The sequence below is a fragment of the Tursiops truncatus genome, chromosome 3 (genome assembly GCF_011762595.2).
Source record: "Tursiops truncatus isolate mTurTru1 chromosome 3, mTurTru1.mat.Y, whole genome shotgun sequence".
NCBI classification, from domain to species: domain Eukaryota; kingdom Metazoa; phylum Chordata; class Mammalia; order Artiodactyla; family Delphinidae; genus Tursiops; species Tursiops truncatus.
The window spans coordinates 14,065,807-14,086,787 of record NC_047036.1 but is presented as its reverse complement, the minus strand read 5'-3'; the positions used below and the strand labels follow the sequence as shown (position 1 = coordinate 14,086,787).

Here is a 20,981-nt window from a genome sequence, read left to right as displayed (position 1 = left end):
AATGGTGCATATTGCATCACTCAGAAGGAGGATATTCTCTCACACCACCATATCATTATCATGCCTAAGAAAAGCAGTATTGATTCAACAAGATCACCTACTATGCAGTCTGGACTCAAATTACCCTAATTTTCCCTCCAAATGTCCTTGATAACTATTTTTTTGACCCAGAATCCAATCAATTTTCACACGTTGACTTGTCTGTTATATTTCTTTATTCTCCTCAATCTCTTCCTCTGTTTTTTTTGTTGTTAAATTTATTTATTTTATTTTTGGCTGCGTTGGGTCTTCGTCGCTGTGCGTGGGCTTTCTCTACTTGTGGCGAGCGGGGGCTACTCTTCGTTGCAGTGTGTGGGCTTCTCATTGAGGTGGCTTCTCTTGTTGCGGAGCATGGGCTCTAGGCTCACGGGCTTCAGTAGTTGTGGCTCACGGGCTTCAGTAGTTGTGGCTCGCGAGCTCTAGAGTGCAGGCTCAGTAGTTGTGGCGCACGGGCTTAGTTGCTCTGCGGCATGTGGGATCTTCCTGGAGCAGGGCTCGAACCTGTGTCCCCTGCATTGGCAGACGGATTCTTAACCATTGCACCACCAGGGAAGTCCCTATTCTTTTTGATCCTTAAAGTTTCCCAGATTTGGTCAGTGGAATCCCTTTCAGGCTGGCTTCTGTGTCCTTTTGATATGAACTATTAAATTGTCTTTGAACTTATCTTTGCTTTCCAGCATGCAACACCTTCCTGACTCAGACCTACTATCAGCCAATTCTCTAAGGAGCCTTGGTTCTTTTTGGTAGAAAATAGTTAGAAACCAACACCTGCTCCCTAAGTGAGCTTATTGCCATGGGGTATTATTGATTCAGGCCCTTCATAGTTACTGATAGCTCCAATTAAAATCCTACAATCCTACCACAACCCTTGATGCTCTGTACTTGGGGCTCTTCTGCAAAGGATGGGCTTCTCACCTGAGGTTGCAGCAAAAGGACACCGAAGGAGAGATTCCCTTGTCAGTCAGCTAGTTGTAGCCCAGGGTGGCTGCCTGCCAGGCTTCTCAGAGCGGGCAAACTTTTGTACAGAGAGGGGAGGATCTCTCACAAGGGAGGGCAATGAACATTACCCAATGAGCATTATCAAAACATCCACCTGGGACCCAATACTTACCTACCTGGGGATTTTTTTAACATAAAATCAGCTTTTGAAGATTTTCTACTTAGGAATAAATTAAGGACAAAGCTGCTTTTGTAGTTTTCTCGAAGCAAATGACATCTTTCCAACTAAAAGCTACTTGACCAATTACCCCTGGAGAAAGGTCCCCCTTATTTCCTCTGAACAGAGTTCTCAGTGGAATGTTGTGGTTAAGCCACCCCTGTGGGGGAGACTACTTTCTGATTCAGCACACTGCAGAGGATTCTGTGAATTTCTATTAGTACACAAACTTTGGAATCTGTTGCCACTGCAATTTTTTTTTTTTTTGCAGTGCGCGGGCCTCTCACTGTTGTGGCCTCTCCCGTTGCGGAGCACAGGCTCCGGACGCGCAGGCTCAGCGGCCATGGCTCACGGGCCCAGCCGCTCCGCAGCATGTGGGATCCTCCCGGACCGGGGCACGAACCTGTGTCCCCTGCATCAGCAGGCGGACTCTCAACCACTGCGCCACCAGGGAAGCCCGCCACTGCAATTTTTGCACGTGGTACATCTTCCTGTGAGATACTGGGTGATGATTACAAAATGGCTGGACGTAGTATCCAGATTCCCACAGAGATATCCCCACCCCGGGTCTCGACTAGAGTTATCTCAAGTCATTTCCACAACAGTCTTGAGACTCAGGTATTATTCCTGTTTTAAAAGATGAGGAAACCAAGACTCGGAGAGTCTGTGTTAGAACACAAAGCCAGAGAGCTACTATATTTAACTGATGCTAAAGTGTCGTAGATTTTAAGGCATATTTCATTCCCAGGTATGTTAAAATGTGGGGGGGAAAAGGTGTGTTTTAGGATCAATAAAACATAATGGTTAGTGCCTGGACACTAGGATCTACAATCAAATTCAGATCTTCATGAATTTGAAACCCATGCTCCTTGCGCTTGAGGAAGGATTTCCGGACAAGGATGGGCTGAGTTGCAGAGAGAGAAGCTAGGGCTGGAGAAGACGGGAAAACGTTTAACCGTGTCAGCAAAGCCATGAATGCGAGGGCTTGCTTGGAGCGTGGACTCGGTGAAGAGTTAATCTGACTGGTGGAGAGTTCATCTGACGATAGTCAAGTGTCCAGATTCGCGAGCAGCTAATCTGCCTAAAAAGAAATACGACTTTTAGAGATGACCCAGGACTTTAGAAGGTGGTTTGTGATTTTGACTTAGCGGTTCTAGGTGACTGGACATCGTTGGAAGCATTTGGGTGGGTGTCCCATGTTGAGAGCTGCATTTTAGAGGAGGCGTGTACGGTGTGGATCGGAAGAGACGGAAGCACGGGGCTACTGCAATTTAGACAGGCAGCGAGTGATGAAGCTTGGACAGGGAAGATGGCTCTATTTTGAGAAGAAGCGTTCTCAGCGGCTAGTGACAGATGAGAGACGGATGGGGAGCCTGTATAATTTATCATCCAAACCCGACACCTTTGAGAAAGAAAACGAAGTGCTATTAATAACCATGCCAGGGCCTTCCCTGGTGGCGCAGTGGTTAAGAATCCGCCTGCCAGTGCAGGGGACATGGGTTCGAGCCCTGGTCCGGGAAGATCCCACATGCCGCGGAGCACGGCGAGCCACAACTACTGAAGCCCACGTGCCTAGAGCCCGTGCTCCGCAACAAGAGAAGCCACCGCAACGAGAAGCCCGCGCACTGCAATGAAGAGTAGCCCCCGCTCATCGCAACTAGAGAAAGCCCGCGCGCAGCAACGAAGACCCAACGCAGCCCAAAATAAATAAATAAATTTATTTTAAAAAAATAACCATGCCAGACAATAGGCATAAGCCAGGACTGTCGTGGGCGACCCTGACATATGGTCGCTCCACACAGAGAAAGGAGTGACCAGAATCAAAACTCACTCCGGTATTTCTTGCCCTGGGGACTGGGTGACTGTGGTTTCCTGGGCAGTTGTTAAAGCTCCTTCTTGTGCCAGGGTGGTGGCTGTCTTTGTGATCCCCCCTGTCTTCCCCAACAGGGCTTGTGAGGAATCAGACAGCCCCACACGGGATGGGTTAAGAAACAAGCTTAACTCATAGGAACAGGGACCCACTGGGGTAGACATTCCTGAAGGAGTCTCTTCCCTCCAACTCTGTCACCTCCCTTCCTTATAGGGCAAGAGCAAGAACTGCCTCATCAGTGGGAGAAAAAACGGTCTATAGGTGCACTGGATGCCAGCGGTTGGCAGAGTTTGGGAAATCCAGCGGCTCAGCACCTGGGGAGCTTGAGGCCACTGAGCCTGTGGGACCCTGAGTTCATAGGCATCTTCTCCCTGGAGAAAGAAGAAAGGCCTTCGGTCCCAGCAACCCAAAGGAAGCTCCCAAGGCTGTTTTGGGGGGCCTGGTTTAGGGCAGAGGCGGGACAGGAGAACGCAGTGGGGTAGACAGAAATCAATTTACAATAAATTGGCCTCCAAGCAAATGTACCATACTGTGAACTGTATTAAATACAATCTCCAAACTCCTTTGACGGCTCAGGAGTCCTGTAGAGCTTAAGTGTGCCCATGAACAGCCCTGGCTGTGCCCGTTTATGCACGGGTCTAAGAGGATGCATGTGACACAGCCTGACTGCATGATCTCAACAGGGCCCGGGCCGCTATCCCAGCCTAAAAAGTCACCAGGTTTTGTGCCTGATTTCTAATGAACTAAAATTAGTCACAGGTGACAAGCCAAATACAGGCTCTGAAGGGATGTCTGTGGGATGTAACGCAGCGATTCCAGTACATTCCACGAGTCTAATTTTAGCTTAGAGAATACCCCTGAGACTGAAGGCCTGATTTGGAGACCTGCATTTAGAGACGAGCACATCGCGGTTTTGCTTTGATGATGGACATCAAGCTGGGGCCTCAGGAGACTGGAATTTTGAGTCTATCCCTTCTCTCGGTAAAAACAAAGACACGACGATAAAAAAGAAAATCCACCAATTTCAGGAATCCTCCGCCACTCACAGAATTGTGTCTGAACTGACACTCAAAACTCCCTCTGTCTGTTTGTCCGGAAGTCTCATCACATCCTCTGAGCCCCACAGTCCATCTGATCTGGCGTCTGAACTCACCGCGGCCAGCCTGCCCTCTGGCAAGTTTTTGTACAGGCCACTCCCTCCACCTGGATCCTGTCCAGGATCCCCTGTGCCCACCTGCCTAACCAGCCTTTCTGAAGATGTCCCAAACTTGTTCCTCATCTTCCCCCCTCTCCTAGCGAGGGACAAGGAAAGAGTCTCTTCCAGCGTCTCTGCCGGGCTCTATGGAATCCATTGCCCCAGATACTTTCCTGAAACACAAACCAGGCCACTTTACTCTCCTGCTGAAGGCCCACCTAAGGCCCCAAAGCTCACACCCCTTAGCAGCCCATCGGGGGAGACAGTTGACTTCCGCACCAGCCCGCCAGAATCCTAAGAGTTTATACAGAGGCCTTAACGGGGTTCAGTTACATTGACCGTCCAAACGGTCTCAACACCACACTGCTCTCTCATGGCTGCATCCTTGGAACAGCTCCGGCTGTGGGAACGGTGGGCAGAACATATCTTCCGAGGCAGGGGAGGGAGTGAGGTGCCTCCAATTGCCAGGGTCCAGCTTGAGGCTCAGATGGCGGTCACGTCCTCTCGGTGACCTCCTCCAACAGGACCGGAACGGTGGACCCGTCTGCTGAGTTGAGTGTAACTGCTAGGCAGGTGGGAAGGGCTCGGAAGTCAATGTTCTGAAATCATCCTTGCTGATCACATGTGTGTGTGTTGACGTGTGTGCCTGTGGGCAGATAAATGGTAGCTTTTCGGGACATACTCTTGTAGCGTGACCTCAGGTTCCTTAAATTAACCTTCCTGAAGACTTGACAAAGCTCTTTTGTATATTATTAGGGAATAATACGTAAAACTCAGTACCCCAACTGGGTGTGGTTGGCCACCATCTTGCGGTTCATTTCTGGTTAGCACCTCCCTTACAGAATGCTTATCAAACACAGATTATTCTGGGTTGGATATTCCAATTCTAATAAGCGCAACAGTCAACCCAAAACAGAAATAGCTAATTCCTTTTGTGAGCTGGGCCTTGGAAACCAGGCACACTCTTCCTTTCCAACCCCTCTGTTGTTGCGTGATGTTCCTATTTCTCTCTGCTTAGACTATTAGGTTCTCCTGACTCAGTGGCAAAAAAAGTTAGGAATACAGACTAGAGGATATGGTAAGAATAGGAGGGTAGAATTGCTTTAACAAAATTATCAATACAGACTAGAGGATACGGTAAGAATAGGAGGGTAGAATTGCTTTAACAAAATTATCAGCACACAAAAATCTATCTGCAGGACTAATATAATACAACATCGATGCACGGCTCCTTCATTTAAGGACCTCCTGTAGGAGTCTAATATGAAACATTTTAGGGAAAAAAAGAAACCAATATTGGGGCATTTCCCTCTCATTCAAGGCTTAGCTTGGTGTTGCCAATGTGACCTCCTAGAGTGGGAATTAATTATTCATTGTTTTTCTCTCCTATTACAAGCTTTCTAGCTACTTTTGGAAGAGAAAAGCGAGTGGCCTCTTTTAAGAGTTCCTGTTCGTATTTTGGTTTTCTTTGCCTGAGTTGTTATTTTCTGAACTGTCGCTTAGATTCAATGGCTACAACTATTTTTCTCTCTCTCTCTCTCCTTTTTTTTTCCCCTCTGACACATACCCATTTTCCTTGTTTTCCTCGGATCTATATTTTCAAGTCGTCTAGCTCATTACTGTTAATCACTCTGTCCCCAGGACACAGAGATGCAAAATTCAGAAGAGAATCTTAAACGGTAAGGTTACCCACAGGGGTTTTAAACGTGACATGTTGTTGAAACGAGGAGACAAGGTTTATTTTAAGCATCATTAGCATTATTTTTATGTAGTCTTAGCACTGAATACATTATTCACACATCACAAAGATAAGTAGACAAAGAAAAAACACACAGCACCCATTTATATGTCTAGGCCAGTGTCTACTCCTGTGACATTATCTGCTGGTAGATTAGAGGTCAGAGGTGAAAAAGACAGATTAGAGCAATCAGTCCAGTTTTTTTGTGCAAAACAGTGTTGGGGAACATTTTACTTTAAGAGAAAAGGAAAAGATTTCACAGAGCGGTGAGTAGGGAGCTTATCATTAAATGGAGAGAAGTGCTGCAAACCACATGTAGCAACTGAAGTTGAGCTTTTATGTGTCTTGGTTGTCAACAGCTTTCACTATCTCAACCTATCCTGACAATAATTAGAATTCCGGGGAGAAGGAGGAATGTGTCGGATATGGCAGACATGTTTCTGAAATCATATCATGCTGTTTTGGACAATGGGGATATCGGGTTCCTCACCTCCTCTGCCCTGCAATTCTTCCCTCCAGCTGTGGAGTCTAGGGACGAATCTCCGAATATTCGCATCCCCTGGGCTGTATCCGGTGCTAAGCAAAGGCCAGGTGACACAATAAAGCATCCTTTATCTTTCAAAAGGTCCTGCACTAGGACCAGAGAGGGGGCAATACCCGGGGAAGGATGGTCTTTCTTTTGTGGAAAAAAAATACCGGGATTGTTTCCACATTGAAGTTTCATGCCTCCCTGGCCACTCTCTACCGGGTTGTCGCGATTCTTTTCAAAGACAAGTCAGAAACGTGAGATTCTGCGTTGCCGGCAGGTCAAAAACCAAACTTCCTTCCACTAGTGGATCAGTCGAGGCCTTGGTGACCTCCTGCAAATATACATAAGGAACCGTACCTCCACCTGCAAGTCCATAACTTCACTCGTGTTGATTTCCCGAAAGAAATGACTGCCTCCCCTTCCCAACCTCCACTTTACTTCCTTACCATTCAGGGCAGATGCCGTCTATTCCAAAAAGCCCCTTGAAACCTGACTCCTCCACCCTGTCCCTAATTTTGGATGCACGACTTAAGTAAGGACTCTTAGCCCTGAGTGATTATTTCTGTCACAGCAGTTATCACGATTGTCACCGGCCTGTCCTAGGACTGTGAACTTCCTATGCGTGGAAGCCATATCCACAGAGCTGAGCAATATGTTGGGCACATAGTAGGTGCTCAGTAAACCTCTGAGTGAACTAGGAATACACCCTCTTGAGGTATATCCTACATACAGGAAAGTGCACACATCTGCAATGTACTGAATTGCTACATATGTGTACACAGAGGTATAAACATATATAATGACCCCAGAGGAACACTATAGAACCTTCTCCAGAGGCTCCCTGGAAACCACAGGCTTTAATTGCTCTGGGAATGAGCCCCATCCATCCTGTGAAAGAAGGTTGGTTGCCAGTAGTGAACTCCAAGAGGATGTAGGATGCTCTGATTCATCACAGGTAGAATGCTCTGGATGGGGAAGCGACATTTTATTCCAGAGAAAAGTGACAACGGGGATTAAAGAACAGAACCTTTAAAAAAATGCAAATAGTGAAAAGGGAGCATAAACATTTACCTTTCTTCCCTTCCCCCCCGCACCCCGACACTCACCCGGAAGCACAAGAACCAGTGAGGCCCCGGAAGGAAGGTCTCAGGACTCTGTCACGCCCTCACAGCGCCTTACCCGTCCTGATACCTGTGGTGACCAGAGGGACTCTGAACGACCGAAATCAAGGCTGCCCAAACCTGTGTGACACACGCAAGGGGTCCTGCTTCTAAGCTCCCCGCTCACCTGTGCCTCGCACGGACCAGCGTGCGTTCTTGAGCCAGATGACGCTGCCCGCAAAGTCGGAGAGGAAGCCCCCAGACCCCTTCCCCATCACTGCGGCCGCTCGTGAACGGACCCAAAATGTTTTTGTTTTTGTTTTCCTTCCTTTCTCAATGCAACCTTTATATCATCACGTTATTCGCAGAGTACTGAAGACCTATGCTATGGGTGTGCAATCTCTCCCAGCAAGGGCACTGGGCCTGCGACGGGGGCGGGGGGCGTCGGGTCGCTGGCGGCGGAAATGCGCTGCCAGGGGGAGGGGTGCCCGTCACGCCCGGTAAGGCTGCGGGCTGGGCGATCGGTGGCTTGAGAAAGTGAGGATTCCAGTTGATTCCGCCCGTGGCCCTGACTCCCTTTTAGATAAATGGCCGGGCGGCGGTGCTCTACTGCGCCGTCCCCCGCAGCTGGAAGGGAAAAGGCGGTCACGCTCCCTCGGTCCCGGGCGGGGTCCCCGCTACCCCCGGGACGCCACCCCGCTCGCACGCCGGGGCGGCTGCGTGAGGCCGCCCGACCCCGCCCAGCCCCGCGCGAACTGGGCCGCACCCACTTCCCCCGGGAGGCGGCCCGCCGCGGCAGGGGCTGACGTCACAAGGCACCCAGCCGCCGGCGCCCCGCGGTGCGCGCCCAGCGCCGGGACCCGCCGCCCTCTCGGCGCGACACCTAGGCGCGCCCGCGCGCGTGCCCGTGCCAGTCCCCGCCCGCCAGCGCCGCCGAAGATGGCGAGCCCGGCGCCCCCGGAGCCCGCCGAGCAGGGATGCCCGGGTCCCGCCGCCGCCGAGCAGGCGCCGCCGCCGCCGCCGCCGCCGCCGCCCCCGCCCCCCCGGGCTCCCCGCGAGGAGCAGGAGGGGGAAGCGCTGGAGGAAGGGGCGGCGGCGGGCGCGGGGCGGCAGGTGGAGGAGGCCGCCGGCGGGGTGGCCGCCGCGGTGACCTGGCTGCTGGGGGAGCCCGTGCTGTGGCTGGGCTGCCGCGCCGACGAGCTCCTGAGCTGGAAGAGGCCGCTGCGCAGCCTGCTCGCCTTCGTCGGGGCCAACCTGCTGTTCTGGTGAGAGCTCGGGGTGGGTGGGGACGCCGGGGAGGGCAGGTGACCTTGGGGCGCTCGGGGGCGGGCGGAGGGCGCGCCCAGGGCCGGGGTGGGGGGGAGATGCACGCCGGACCCCGCGGAGGAAGGTGTCAGTCCTGGCCCACTTTCTCGGCCACCTTTCTCGAACAGGTAGACACACTTCAACTTTCCTCCAGACCCACCTCCCTGTAAACAGTTGTCATTCTCCGTGTGTGTATGCAGCCTCGTGGGAGAGGTGGTGGGCTGACCCCACGCACCTGGACCGACAGGTGTGCCCAGAGTGCACTTGGTCTTCGCTTTCTGAAACTCTCAGGTCTTGACCTGCTCGCCCAAAGCCTGCCAGACCACAGACACTTGAACTTGCATTCGTTCTTGCACCCAGAGCGGGCCTATCTGGACCAGCTTAGGTGCACGCTGAAGACTGAGCCTGTGTCCATCAGCCACCTGAGATGGGCACTGAATGATTTGTTTTTCCGTTCCCTGGAGGGTTGGGTTTACTGTCTTTACTCCCTGATGAGAAAACAGGCGGCAAACAGGTGGATTAGGTACATCACCGTGCCCCGCAGGTGTGCCGTGTGGAAAACAGCCGTGTTTTTAGCTGAAGAACAGAGAGAATACACAGGAATGTTGTGTGAGAAGCCCCTGATCAACAGGTTTGTCTCTTCAAAAACCACCCTTCACCCCTAAAGACGGGGGAAGTGTGTGGCTCCTTCACTGAAGGTCGTGCCCTGTTATCTGTTACCAGTCTGATGGAGGGTGGAGAAAAACCTTCTTTGTCTGCAACTGTGTCCTCATGACAAGCATGACCCACACACTGCAGAATAAGCAGAGCTTCAGCAGTGGATACTTGTTACAGGACATAGATTTCTTAAGCTTAAAGTGAGAAAATAAATGACCGAAACATACACAGCCTGCTACTTTCTAGGTTAGCTCCTTTAACCTGAAGGTTTTTCTGCAGATCTGTGCTAGTCCTGGTTTTTCTCCTGAAATGAGCTGTTTCTTTCTTTTTTTAAAAAAAATTATTTATTATTTTGGCTGTGTTGGGTCTTTGTTGCTGCACGCGGGCTTTCTCCAGCTGCAGTGAGCGGGGGCTACTCTTCGATGTGGTGCAAGGGCTTCTCATTGTGGTGGCTTCTCGTGTTGTGGAGCACGGGCTTTAGGCGCGTGGGCTTCAGTAGTTGTGGTGCGTGGGCTCAGTAGTTGTGGCTCATGGGCCCTAGAGTGCAGGCTCAGTAGTTGTGGCTCACGGGCTTAGTTGCTCCGTGGCATGTGGGATCTTCCTGGACCAGGGCTCGAGCCCGTGTCCCCTGCATTGGCAGGTGGATTCTTAACCACTGTGCCACCAGGGAAGCCCGAGCTGTTTCTTATTAGACCCCCGAACGTGAATTAACTGCACTTTGGGTCTCTTAGCTATCAGTGTTTCTAGAGTTTATTCCATAGTTCTGCAACCTGTTATGAAGTTACAGTGGGCACTCAGAAGAAGGACAATATAGTGTCTGATGCTATATTGGGCAATAGTCCTATAGTCTTAGGGCTGGGTCTCCCTCATTTTACCAATGAGGTAAAATTCTCTTTCATAATTTAAAATTTTATTTATTAAAAAAAATAGCCAGTAGCCTCCAAGTTCAAAAGTTTAAAGGTACAAAAGGTTAAACACTCTGTAAATCTTTTTCCCATGCCTGTCTCTGGCTATCCACTTTCCTACCAGAAGCAACCAATGTTACAAGTTTCCTGTGTATCTTTCCAGATAGTGCATATTTCAGCAAATGCAAAATATTCTACGCAAATTGTGGAATACTATCTGGACTATTTTTCTTCTTAGTGTACTTTGGCGATCACTTCCTTGTTCTTTTCCAGCTGCACAGAATTCCACTGTATGGATGTCACGGATTAACCTGTCTCCTACTGATGGACTAAGATTGTTTCCAACTTTTGCTATGACAGCATTATAGCTAATGGCCTAAACATGCATTATTTTGCATATAAGCAAGTATTGCTGTAGGATGAATTGCCAGAAGTGGAATTGTTGCGTCAGAGGGGGATGTGCACTTGTAGTTGTTTTTTTTTTCTTGCGGTACGTGGGCCTCTCACTGTTGTGGCCTCTCCCGCTGCGGAGCACAGGCTCCGGACGCGCAGGCTCAGCGGCCATGGCTCACGGGCCCAGCCGCTCCGCGGCATGTGGGATCTTCCCGGACCAGGGCATGAACCTGTGTCCCCTGCATCGGCAGGCGGACTCTCAACCACTGCGCCACCAGGGAAGCCCTTGGCACTTTTCTTGATGTTACTTTTGGGGAAATGAACTTCTTAAATGCATATTTTTGATTGTTTAGTACCTGGTACCAGCACTAGCGTTTAGGATTTTGAGCCTGGGTTCAAAAGCTCTAACATTTATTACCTGCCCATTATCTGCAAGATTTTAGTGCTGTGCACTGAGAGCACAAAAGCTGAGACTTGGCCATAACAAATGGGTATAACTCAAGGCTGAATGGAGCGAGTGTGGTAAAGAGTCAGAGAAGGGATCATTCATTTTGATACAGTTTTTTTGGGGGAGGTGGCATCCTGGCTAGAAGGGACTGTGGGGTCTTCATAAGGAGATCATGCTCGAGTCAGATTTGGATGGACAGGAATGATTTGGGTAGATCTAGTATATGGTTGATAGCATTCCAGTCCTAAGGAATTGTACTTAATGTTTCAACCAATATATTTGACTGATGCAATGCCACATGAGTTGGTGGGGAAAAGTAGGGGAGATGAGAGTGGCTGGGTGTTTTGGAGACGCATCCGGGGGCAGTGGTTGCCTCGAGTGTCATACTTTGTTTTTGGACCAGTTTTTTCTATAGGCAATGGGGACCCAAAAATGCCTTGTAAAAGTGCCCATGAATATTTTAATGGGCAAATAAGTTGTGGTACATTTATTCCTACCATAAAATAACATATAGAACAATGAAAATAACCTACAGCTATAGGCAACAACACAGATGAATTTTACAAACGTAATTTTGGGCAAAAAAAAAAAAGCACACAATATGTACAGAATGATTTGGTTTTTTGAAAACTATGCAAAACTAAACAGTGCTGATCAGAGATATGTTGATAGAAGACATTCTTATCTGCAAAATCAAGAGAGTGGTTGTCCCTGGGAGGAGGGAGAAGGTTTGATGACAGAGGGCACGTGGAAGGTTTTGGAGTACAGGCAGTGTTCTGTTTTTTGACTTCAGTGGTGGAAGTTACCTGGTGTTCAAGTTATAATTATTTTAAAACTATGAGTGTGTGTGTGCATTCTTATCTTTGATATATTTTTTGAAAAATACTAAATAACGCTTAAAAAAATTGGTATTCACTCAGAGCTCAGAGGAGTTTGATAAAATACAGACCGTGTAGCACCTGTCTCAAGGAGCAGGGTTTCCACAACCTGAAATAGATCGCCCAACAGTCTAATAGTCCTAGGGTTGGGTCTCTCATTTTACCAATGAGGGACATGTTTGTGAATTCTTTTTCTTAATTTAAAATTTTATTTATTAAAGAATGGTCAATACAGCCTCACAGTTCAAAAGTTTAAAAGTATAAAATGGTAAACAGTTGGAAAGGCTCTTTCTGACACCTGTCACTGGCTACCTGTCTCCTTCCAGGGGCAACCAGTGACACCAGTTTTAAGCACACCATCAAATAGAATGAACCCAGTGAAACAGAAAATACCCATCTGGTTTTGTTTTTAAAGAATTAGCTGCTTGCGGTATACTGTCAATAAAACGCACACACTCTAAGTGAACAGTCAAATGTAAACGCCCATGGAACCACAATGACAATCAAGTTCTAGAACATTCTGTCACTCCTAAAGATTACTTTGGCTTCCTTTCCCACCTGTAGGCACCCCGAGGATTGATCTGTTTTCTGTTACTATAGGTTAGATTTGTCTTTGCTGAAGTTTCATATAAATGATACCTTACAATATGATGTGTTTGTGCCTGGCTTTGCTTACCCAGCATAAGGCTTTGAGATTCATCCCTGTTGTGTATGTCAGTTGTTCGTTTCTCGTCACGGTTGACTAGGCTGCCAAGTTGGGGATATACCTCTATTTGTCCATCCATTTGCTAGTCGATATTCTTTGGGGTCGTTTTCACGGTTGGCTATTACGAGTAAAGCTGTTGAAAAAATTCAGGCACAAATATTTGTGTGAAATGTCTGGTTTTGGTGAGAGGAGTGTGGCAAGCTCTGGCCATGCTTTATATGGCCACATGGCAGTTGCCTTGGGTAGCAAGGGCTGGAGGATTATGTCTCTCTTCTTGCTGTCATTGCTGGTCACGATACTGAAACCGAATGCCACACAATGCAGCCTGGAAAGCTGCTCGGATGTGATTTAGTCTTGAACCCGCCGTTGGAGACCATGCGTGCAGAGAAATCTATGCTGGGCCTCTTTCCTCAGAGCATCTGGCACTACCTGATGACATTACCCTCCACTTGTATAAATAGTTCAACTGCAAGAAACTGATTAGCCTGAGGTGATGACACAAGGGCATGCCCTGCAGGAGACCTTTGCCGTATTTCAGGCTGGGCACCTGTGCAGTCTGGAATGCCCAGGATTCACCTAGAGTCCTTGGAGGCCTGTCCTCCAGAGTTGGTTTGGAAGGTTGCAGGGTCCAGCTCCCACTTGATGTCAAGAGCCCCTCTATGCCATCGCTGATGGGTTGGGCCAGCTTGCATTAGAGCAGTGCCCCTCAAAGAGCGATCTCTTACCGGCATCATCGTGGCCGTCACCTGGGTGCTTGTAGAGATGCAAATCGTGGGCTGCGCCCCACATATACGAGCCAGAACCCCTGCGGTGGGGCCAGAGCATCTGAATTTTCTCCAGCTCACCAGGTGACTCGAGTGTGAGAATCACTGCATTTGAGTACTTTCTGGGATCCTGAACTCTCTTCTCCATAAGGCAGCATTTCCACTGCTGGACAACTCTGACTAGCAAATATTTTTCCTATAGTGAGTTAAGCTCACCTCTTTGTTATCTCTACAGCTGCCCAAGGTCCGGGCTCCCTCCCCAGGACAGTCCTCTGTCTGTTTCAAGGTTTGTTCTGTTCTCCATTTCTGCTGAGTCTTCTTTCCCCCAGAAGAGAAATCCTGGGCTCCTTCCACTGACCAGGCTCTTCTAAACACACTTCAGTTTGTACGTATTCCTCCTCAGATGCAGCATTCTGAGATGATACGACCAGTGTGTACTTCTCCCCATCTTCCTGGACCGCATCCTTCTCTTCACATGGCCTGAGACGGAATTTCTTTATTCTACTTGATAGTAACTCCTCTGACAGCTACTACTATTAATGATTGCTGCTGCCATCAAACTATACCTGCGTATATAACTATATACCCAGGTGTAGTTCGTCAGGCTACAACTAGTAAAATTATTAAGGATGCTCATTTAAGTCTTACAGCAACCAGTGAGGCAGGTATTATTCCCCTTTTACACAAGAGGAAACAGGCCCACAGAAGTTAACTGAGTTGTTAACGATGACTTTAACCTGTACTATTCAATAGAATATTTGCAGTGATGGAAATAGTTGACGTTTGTACTGTCTGGTATGGTAGCAAGTAGCCTGTTGTGGTTATTGAACTTATGACATGTGGTTAGTGTGACTCAGGAACTGTATTTTTAATTTTCCTGAACTTAAACTTCAGTTCAGACAGCTACATGTGGTTAGCGGCTACCCATATTCAGTAGCGCAGTCCTAACCTGGGTCACGGGCCTGGGTGATGAAGCCGTGTCCTTTTCTGCAAATTCAGTGTTTCTTTCTTTTTAAAAAAAACAACTCTCACTCTAAGGGATAATGGAAGACAGATATGGGAATCAACAGGGCTTACATTTTTCAATACTACAGAATTTCACTTAATAGTTTCAGCATGGGGTGAAAACAGTTATGTTGGGAGAGGGTGGGTTCTGCATTGAGAGGGATCATTTTTAGCCTGTTAGCGAGTCTAGTTCACGTCCCTCGCCTTATCTCAGCTCCCTCTGGGCGTCAGGAGCCGTGGAAGAGTGTCTGCTCCAGGCCCACATGGTGTTGGGTCCATGGGGTATACCAGAAGTCCCAGGTCTGCACTTGGCTCTGAGAGCTTACTCTCTGCTTTAGGAGACATGGCTGGTTCAGTGAATTGATTGAAACAATGCACCACACTTCTACATCGTATGCCACAGTTTCTAGGGCTTTACAGTTTAGGAATAGTGGATATCAGAGGGGTTTGGAATAGTTGATGAAAGCTCTGTGAGATTTATTGTATGTATAGGCCTAGCAGAGAAGGTGTAACTGTAAAAGTAAGGTTAACGGTGAGGGCTTTCCACGTGGGACAAACCCAGGTATAAATGGGGGACGTGCACTGGATGTTGTCACTCTGGGGAGACTCACCTGCCTCAGGCTGAGGGTACATTGGGGAGCGGGAAAGAGAAATTATTATTCTTGTATGCATGGAACCAGCATGGGATCTGAAACACGGTAGATGCTCAAGAAGGTTTAGTGAACTGGACTGGACTAGAGGGTATTCCCCCAGCCTGGACAGGGCAGGGCTGGTTTAAGGAAGGTCTTGCAAAATAGAAAGGCTTCAGGTCACTGAAAATAGTTGTGGACGTTTTTTATATTCAGTAAATGTTTCTTGAGTAGTGGCCTCATGTGCTTGTTCTTAGACCCAGGAAATCTTTCACGAGTTCCCACGTAAGGCTGTTCTCTAGGCCTTGGTCCTTTAGCACCAGGAACTGCTGGTTGAGGACCTAAGAAATGGGGCTGTTCCTACCAGATTCATGCTCCTTCTAGAAGCCCATCAGATTTTCTTCTCTAGTGTAATAACCACGAAGCTCGTCGTTAGTGATTTTGCACAGTTTTATGGTTGTGCCTATTTGGGTAGTAACTTTCCCTCAGCTTCTTTTTGCTGCTGTTTTTCCTTCTTATCCTGTTGTGCGTGAATGTTTTTAAGCTGCCTGATTGATCGAAATGGGTACAAATCAATGAGGTGTATCATTGTCACTAGCTGCTGGGAATACAGTGATGACTGAGACACATTCTGATCCCTGGTGAGAAGCACAGATTAGTAAGCAAGTAATTCTCAGGTTATGCTGCGAGCACTAAATTATCATACATGGGCCAAGATGAACCAATAGGATTTCCTTAGGCAGCAAGTGGGGGTATGGAGATTGGGGAAAAGCCGGGATAATCAGTATGTAAAAAGTGGAAGAGAACTAATACATACTGAGTAGCTATTATGCGCTAGGTACTCAGCTAACTGATGGAAGCTTGAACAGGGCACACAGTAGCCCTCATCACTATTCATTTATCTAGAGAGAGAAAGGGGAAGGGAAGGGGAGAGGATGGGAGGGGAGGGGAGGGGTGGGACAGGTATTTTATGTTCTAGAGGGAATATCCACAGGTGAGTTTGGAAAGAGAAACATTGGGGTCAGTTTCTGAGGAGTTTATACTATTAGATTGTGCTAAGGAATTTGGACTATATCAAAGAAGCAGTCTTTGCCTATTACTTTTATGTAAGTACCATCATATATATACCGTCATATAGCCATAGTCCCTTTATCTTAAGACCTCCATTCAAAAATTCAACACATATTTATTGTCTACTGCATGCTGACACTGTTCTTGGTGCTAGAGGTGTAACAGTGGACAAGAAAGCATGAGATCCCTTTTCTTATGGAGCTTATATTTTCGGGGTGGAAATGGTGGAAGAAAGACAATAAACAAATGCACAAAATGCTAGGAGAAGCTAGGTGCTGTGGAGAAAACTAAAGCAGGGACAAGGGACAGGGAGGGACAAGGAGGTGCTACTTTTCTGGGGTAGTCAGTGCAGGCTTCTCAGCGGAGTGACTGTGAGCTGACTCCCGAAGAGCACATTAGCGAAGGATCCAAGCAGCTACTTCTGCAGCAGAATGCTCCAGGCAGAGGGAACAGGGTGTGCAAAGGCCCTGGGGTGAGTGGGCTGGGGGTGTTTGCAGAACAGCACGGAGTCCAGTGTGGCTGGGGCTGGTTGAGCAAGCAGGAGACACCATTAGTTTTAGCTCAGAACTTCATGCAGCGAGTGTGCCAGGCCATGCTTACCGGCTTTCCATCACCCGCCCCCCGCCCCCCGCCGGCGAATGAGAGGAGCGAGAACCTGGGGCCAGAGGTGGGGCAGGACACCTCTGCAGGAACACGTGGTGGTGAAGAGAGGCAGCGGGGTGGGGAGACTGGCGATAAAATCAGGACGACTGAGTGATCTCTTGGATGGGAGAAGAGAGGGGGTGGGGGAGTGACTCAGCCTCCGAGGGTAAATGAGGAGTGGCTGGTGTTACCCATTCTGAGGGTCCCTGGGGTTGCAGCAGGGGACGGGTTGGGTTGAAGTACAGATGTGTGTGTGTTGGGGGTGGTGAAGTTTCCTAGGGACCACCTTCTGGGCTGTATGAGAAGAGAGCCTGGGGAGGGTGTGAGGAAACCGACCTCAGCAAGGTGGTGATGAAGGAGCATCTTCGGCAGGAGGGTCAGAGCGCGGCGAGTCCCAGAGAGCGGGGCTCCCTGGGAGCCAGGTGAGGTCGCAGCCAGGTCCGCTGGGGTTCCATCGGCAAGTGCCCCTTCCTGGGCGGCATGAGGGCCTGGCCTTCCCAGTCACACCAGAAGGGGGACCCTCCCTTCCTCCCAGCCCCTCACCACCTCCCCCTGCTGCAGCATCATGGCTCAGTCTCTGTGGAGGACAGAACTCCCTAGCCTGCCCTCCAGGGCCCCTCTGGGATTTGGTCCTCAGGCCAGATCCTGACTTGGCCAACGGGAGTTCAGACAGTTTAGGAAATCCGTTCTCTCCCCGGTGCCTGGCTTTCGTGCCTACCAAGATAGCCGATTTTGAATGTCAGAAGCATTCTGTTGTTAGCTGTTTCTGTTGATTCCAGCTGTGGAAGAAGGACCTTGGTCCTTGTCTTTGAGGAAGGAATTCAGCAAAGGGACCAAGACTGTGAAATAGAGACAGCATTTATTAGAAGCACAGTACCTGTGGAAGAACACACAGGCGAACTTGGAGTGAGTTGCGTGCAGTCGGGGTGGCTTAGTTGCTTACATGGGGGCAGTTTTCCGGGTTGTCTCCGGCCAGTCCTCTCACTTGTGCTTTCACCTGATCCGGGCCCAGTGATCCTGCTGGTATCTTATCTCGAAGTATCAGCGGGAGACCAGTTGCAGCCCCTCAGCGTGGAGCCAGTCTCCTGCCTCCCTGTGTTCACTCCTTCTGCAGAGTCCTGAGCCCACCCCCATGCCATTCTCCCCCTGCTCTGCTGATGCCCGATGGGTCGTCTGACAGGTGCTGGCATTTGTGAGGATGGGGGAATGGAGAGGGAAGGGTGGAGACAGAGGAAGGGAAGAGGGACAGCAGGGGGCTCTGGGGAAGCCCGTGGCGGCTGGGCTTAGAAGGACACCTGCTCCTCTGACACCTGAGGACCAGGGGGAAAGGTGGGCACACCTGGAGGGCAGGTGGCTAAGGGTCACCTGCCAGTGGCAGCTGATTTCTCTTTGAAGGAGGAGGGTGAGTTCCTGAGATTGAGCGGGTTGAGGGCGGATGAGCCTGGCTGTCGCTTTCGTGGGGAAGGAGATCCACGTTTACAGGCCCTTTCTTGTACAACTCTATTTTGCTGTTGCTCTTAGCATTTTTTTCTGTTCGATCTTTCTAACTCTCCAGCATTTCTGGAGAACTCCTTTTGATAAAGGTCAACTCTATCAGACCCCCACTTCAGTTTTCTCTTCTCTTTCTTTCCCTGGGAGCCACCCTTCTTGGAGTCTTCCTCCCCCTGTTCTGATCTAGTCTGATTGTCCCCTGGGTCTTCTGTCCCTGCAGGCCATCTGCGTCATCACCCCGTTCCCCCTCTCCTGTGTGAGAGCCTCTGTTACTGCACCCCTGCTGAGAACAGGGTCAGGAGAGTCAGCAGCACCCGTTTCTTCTCCTTGAGATTATTCACGATGGTTTAAGGTCGAAGGTTTTCTTGTGTTTGCTCTGAGTTCTTGGCGTCTGTCTGTTTTCTGTTACGGGACTCTTTCTTGGTGGGCTCTTCGGTATGGAGAGAGGACATCCTCTAGCATGTTTTGGAGAACTCGTGTGCAGAAAATATGTTTATCCCACCCTTCCAGCTGATTGCTGGTTTGGCTCGGTTTAGAACTCTGAGTGGGGAATAATTTTCCCTTAGAATTGTGGAGCACTGCCCTCCTTTCGCGCTTGCTTCCAGTGTTGCTTTTTGCAGATGGATACCTTTCCAACGCCTGATCTCTTATAGATGGTCTGCAGTTGGTCCAGCTATTGGTTTCTGGTTTCTGGTATTTGGGTAAGGAGTCAGTCTGACTGCTGTGTTATTATAGCTTGTGCATTAGATCTTCGGGCAAGCTTAAAGCATTTCTTTTTGCCTTTCTTACTTCCGGGACTCAGTGTTTGCTTGCCATGTAAAGGCTGCATCTGACTTCGGTGGTCCATTCTCGAGATGGATGGAACTGAACCCAGGGCTTCTGTGTGCCTCCAAAGGTGACTCACGCAGAAAAGAGCCTGAGTGGCACCTCCCCGCCCCCCCCCCCCCCCGAATCGTGCAGGGCTGCTGTCCTGGCTGGCTCCCACGGGGCTCGGCGGAGTCGTGCCCCGGGGGGTGGGCGTCAAGCCTGGCACCTGGCCCGGCTTTGCAGGAACTTGCGATCCTAGGATAGGCTGGGCCTAATTGAACTAAAAGGCAAAGAGAATTCATACCTTGACCTCATTAGCACAACACTCAAAACAAGTAGTGTCCTAACTTGTCATAGACCAGGGCACCTTGAGTCCCGAGTGTCACTGTTTACATTCGAGGTCTGGTTTGGAGCCAGATGCTACGGTGCTGCCCCTTCCTGCTTGTGTGCTTCCAGAAAGCCACACTGGCGCTCCTGGGTGTGTGTTTTGCTGATCTGTGTAGCACTGAACGAAACGGACATCCAGAGTCGCAGATTTCAGCCCAGGAGTCATAGCATGAATCTGTTAGAATCACCTAGGACCCCGAGCTCCCCAGCTCTTTGGAGGTGCTGACCTGCTTTCGGTATTTCAGACAGCCGGGGAAGAGGCTTATTTCCGTGACAAGGTTGCACTCACTCTGGCCTAGTAGACTGTGCTACGTATTTTGTTAGCAGCTAAAACCTTTCAAAAGAAGGCGCCTGTATGATGAGATGAAAGGTGGGGAATCCTTGCTTCAGTGTTACCCCTCATTTTATAGAGGAAGAAGCTGAGTCCCAAGGCCCCACGATGAGCTGGTGACAACGCGACCCTTTCTGAAAACTGCACGCCGCCAAGCGTGGAAGCCGTGAGCACGGGGAAGCTTGGGAAGGGAGAATCGCAGTGTTCCCCAGGGCAGAACTGCCCACCACACGATCTTAGAGGCCCGTGTGGAGACTCTGCTAAGCGGACCCAACCGCACCTCTGGGGTTTTGAGCGTCTGGAGTTGGTGTATTGACAGATCTCCCCAAGGCTCGGCAGGCCCCTCCAAAGGTCCTAGCCGTGAGCTTCAGGCCTTCCCCCGGGACGTCCCCCTCCCTTCTTCCCTGCGGTCACATAAGCCAGAGTTTGTAAAAGTGACCTTTGCCCTCAGTAGTCATGGCTTGCATTTGACTTGCACGTCTACTCAAAGCAAGATGTTTACCGTCCAGCTGCTGGAGCACCACCTTCTTTCAAATGATGAGGGTACCTCGATCCTGGGAGACCTTTCCTAGGGAGAATTCTTGTCACTAGACAATGTATTTATTATTCAAAGGAAATATTTTTATATGTTCCTGAACTACAAATGGACAGTTATGTTTGCTCAAACGCCACCAAGACCTGTTGAAATGAACATCGACCCGGTCCGTTTAATAGCTATATTTGTTGTCAAACCCAGCTTAAGGGCTTTTTTGTTGTTAATAGAATCTCTTGAAAAGAGCTGTTGATCTCTTCTCTTCCAGCTCTCCTGTAGCTGGTGCACATAATACGGGGTGATCACAGACAAAAAGCATGCATGCCCTCAGTGTTTAAAAAAATTCAAGCTTTCCTGAGAAATAACAACAAAATATAAAAGCAAGGACTAAAGCTATGCATTC

The 20,981-nt window shown here is 49.3% G+C and overlaps 1 protein-coding gene and 1 long non-coding RNA gene across 5 annotated transcripts in view; one reads left to right on the top strand and one right to left on the bottom strand.

Moving 5' to 3' along the window:
- Window positions 1-2,871: 2,871 nt before the first annotated feature.
- Window positions 2,872-8,308, bottom strand: LOC109552709 (uncharacterized). Its single transcript, XR_002179625.3, has 3 exons — window positions 7,815-8,308; window positions 7,634-7,738; window positions 2,872-4,906 (listed from the first exon to the last, which is right to left on the bottom strand). It is a non-coding gene; the product is annotated as an uncharacterized lncRNA (long non-coding RNA).
- A 247-nt stretch (window positions 8,309-8,555) lies between these two features.
- Window positions 8,556-20,981, top strand: part of RETREG1 (reticulophagy regulator 1) — a 122,067-nt gene continuing 109,641 nt past the window's right edge. For 2 of the 4 annotated variants that reach the window (XM_019951112.3, XM_019951111.3), the window contains exon 1: window positions 8,556-8,892. In XM_019951112.3, coding sequence (XP_019806671.2) covers window positions 8,567-8,892 — 326 coding nt within the window. In that variant the 5' untranslated portion in view covers window positions 8,556-8,566. Of the gene's footprint in view, window positions 8,893-9,357; window positions 9,564-20,981 lie in introns of those variants that run through there. The other 2 variants (XM_073802029.1, XM_073802030.1) reach the window with 2 other exon arrangements.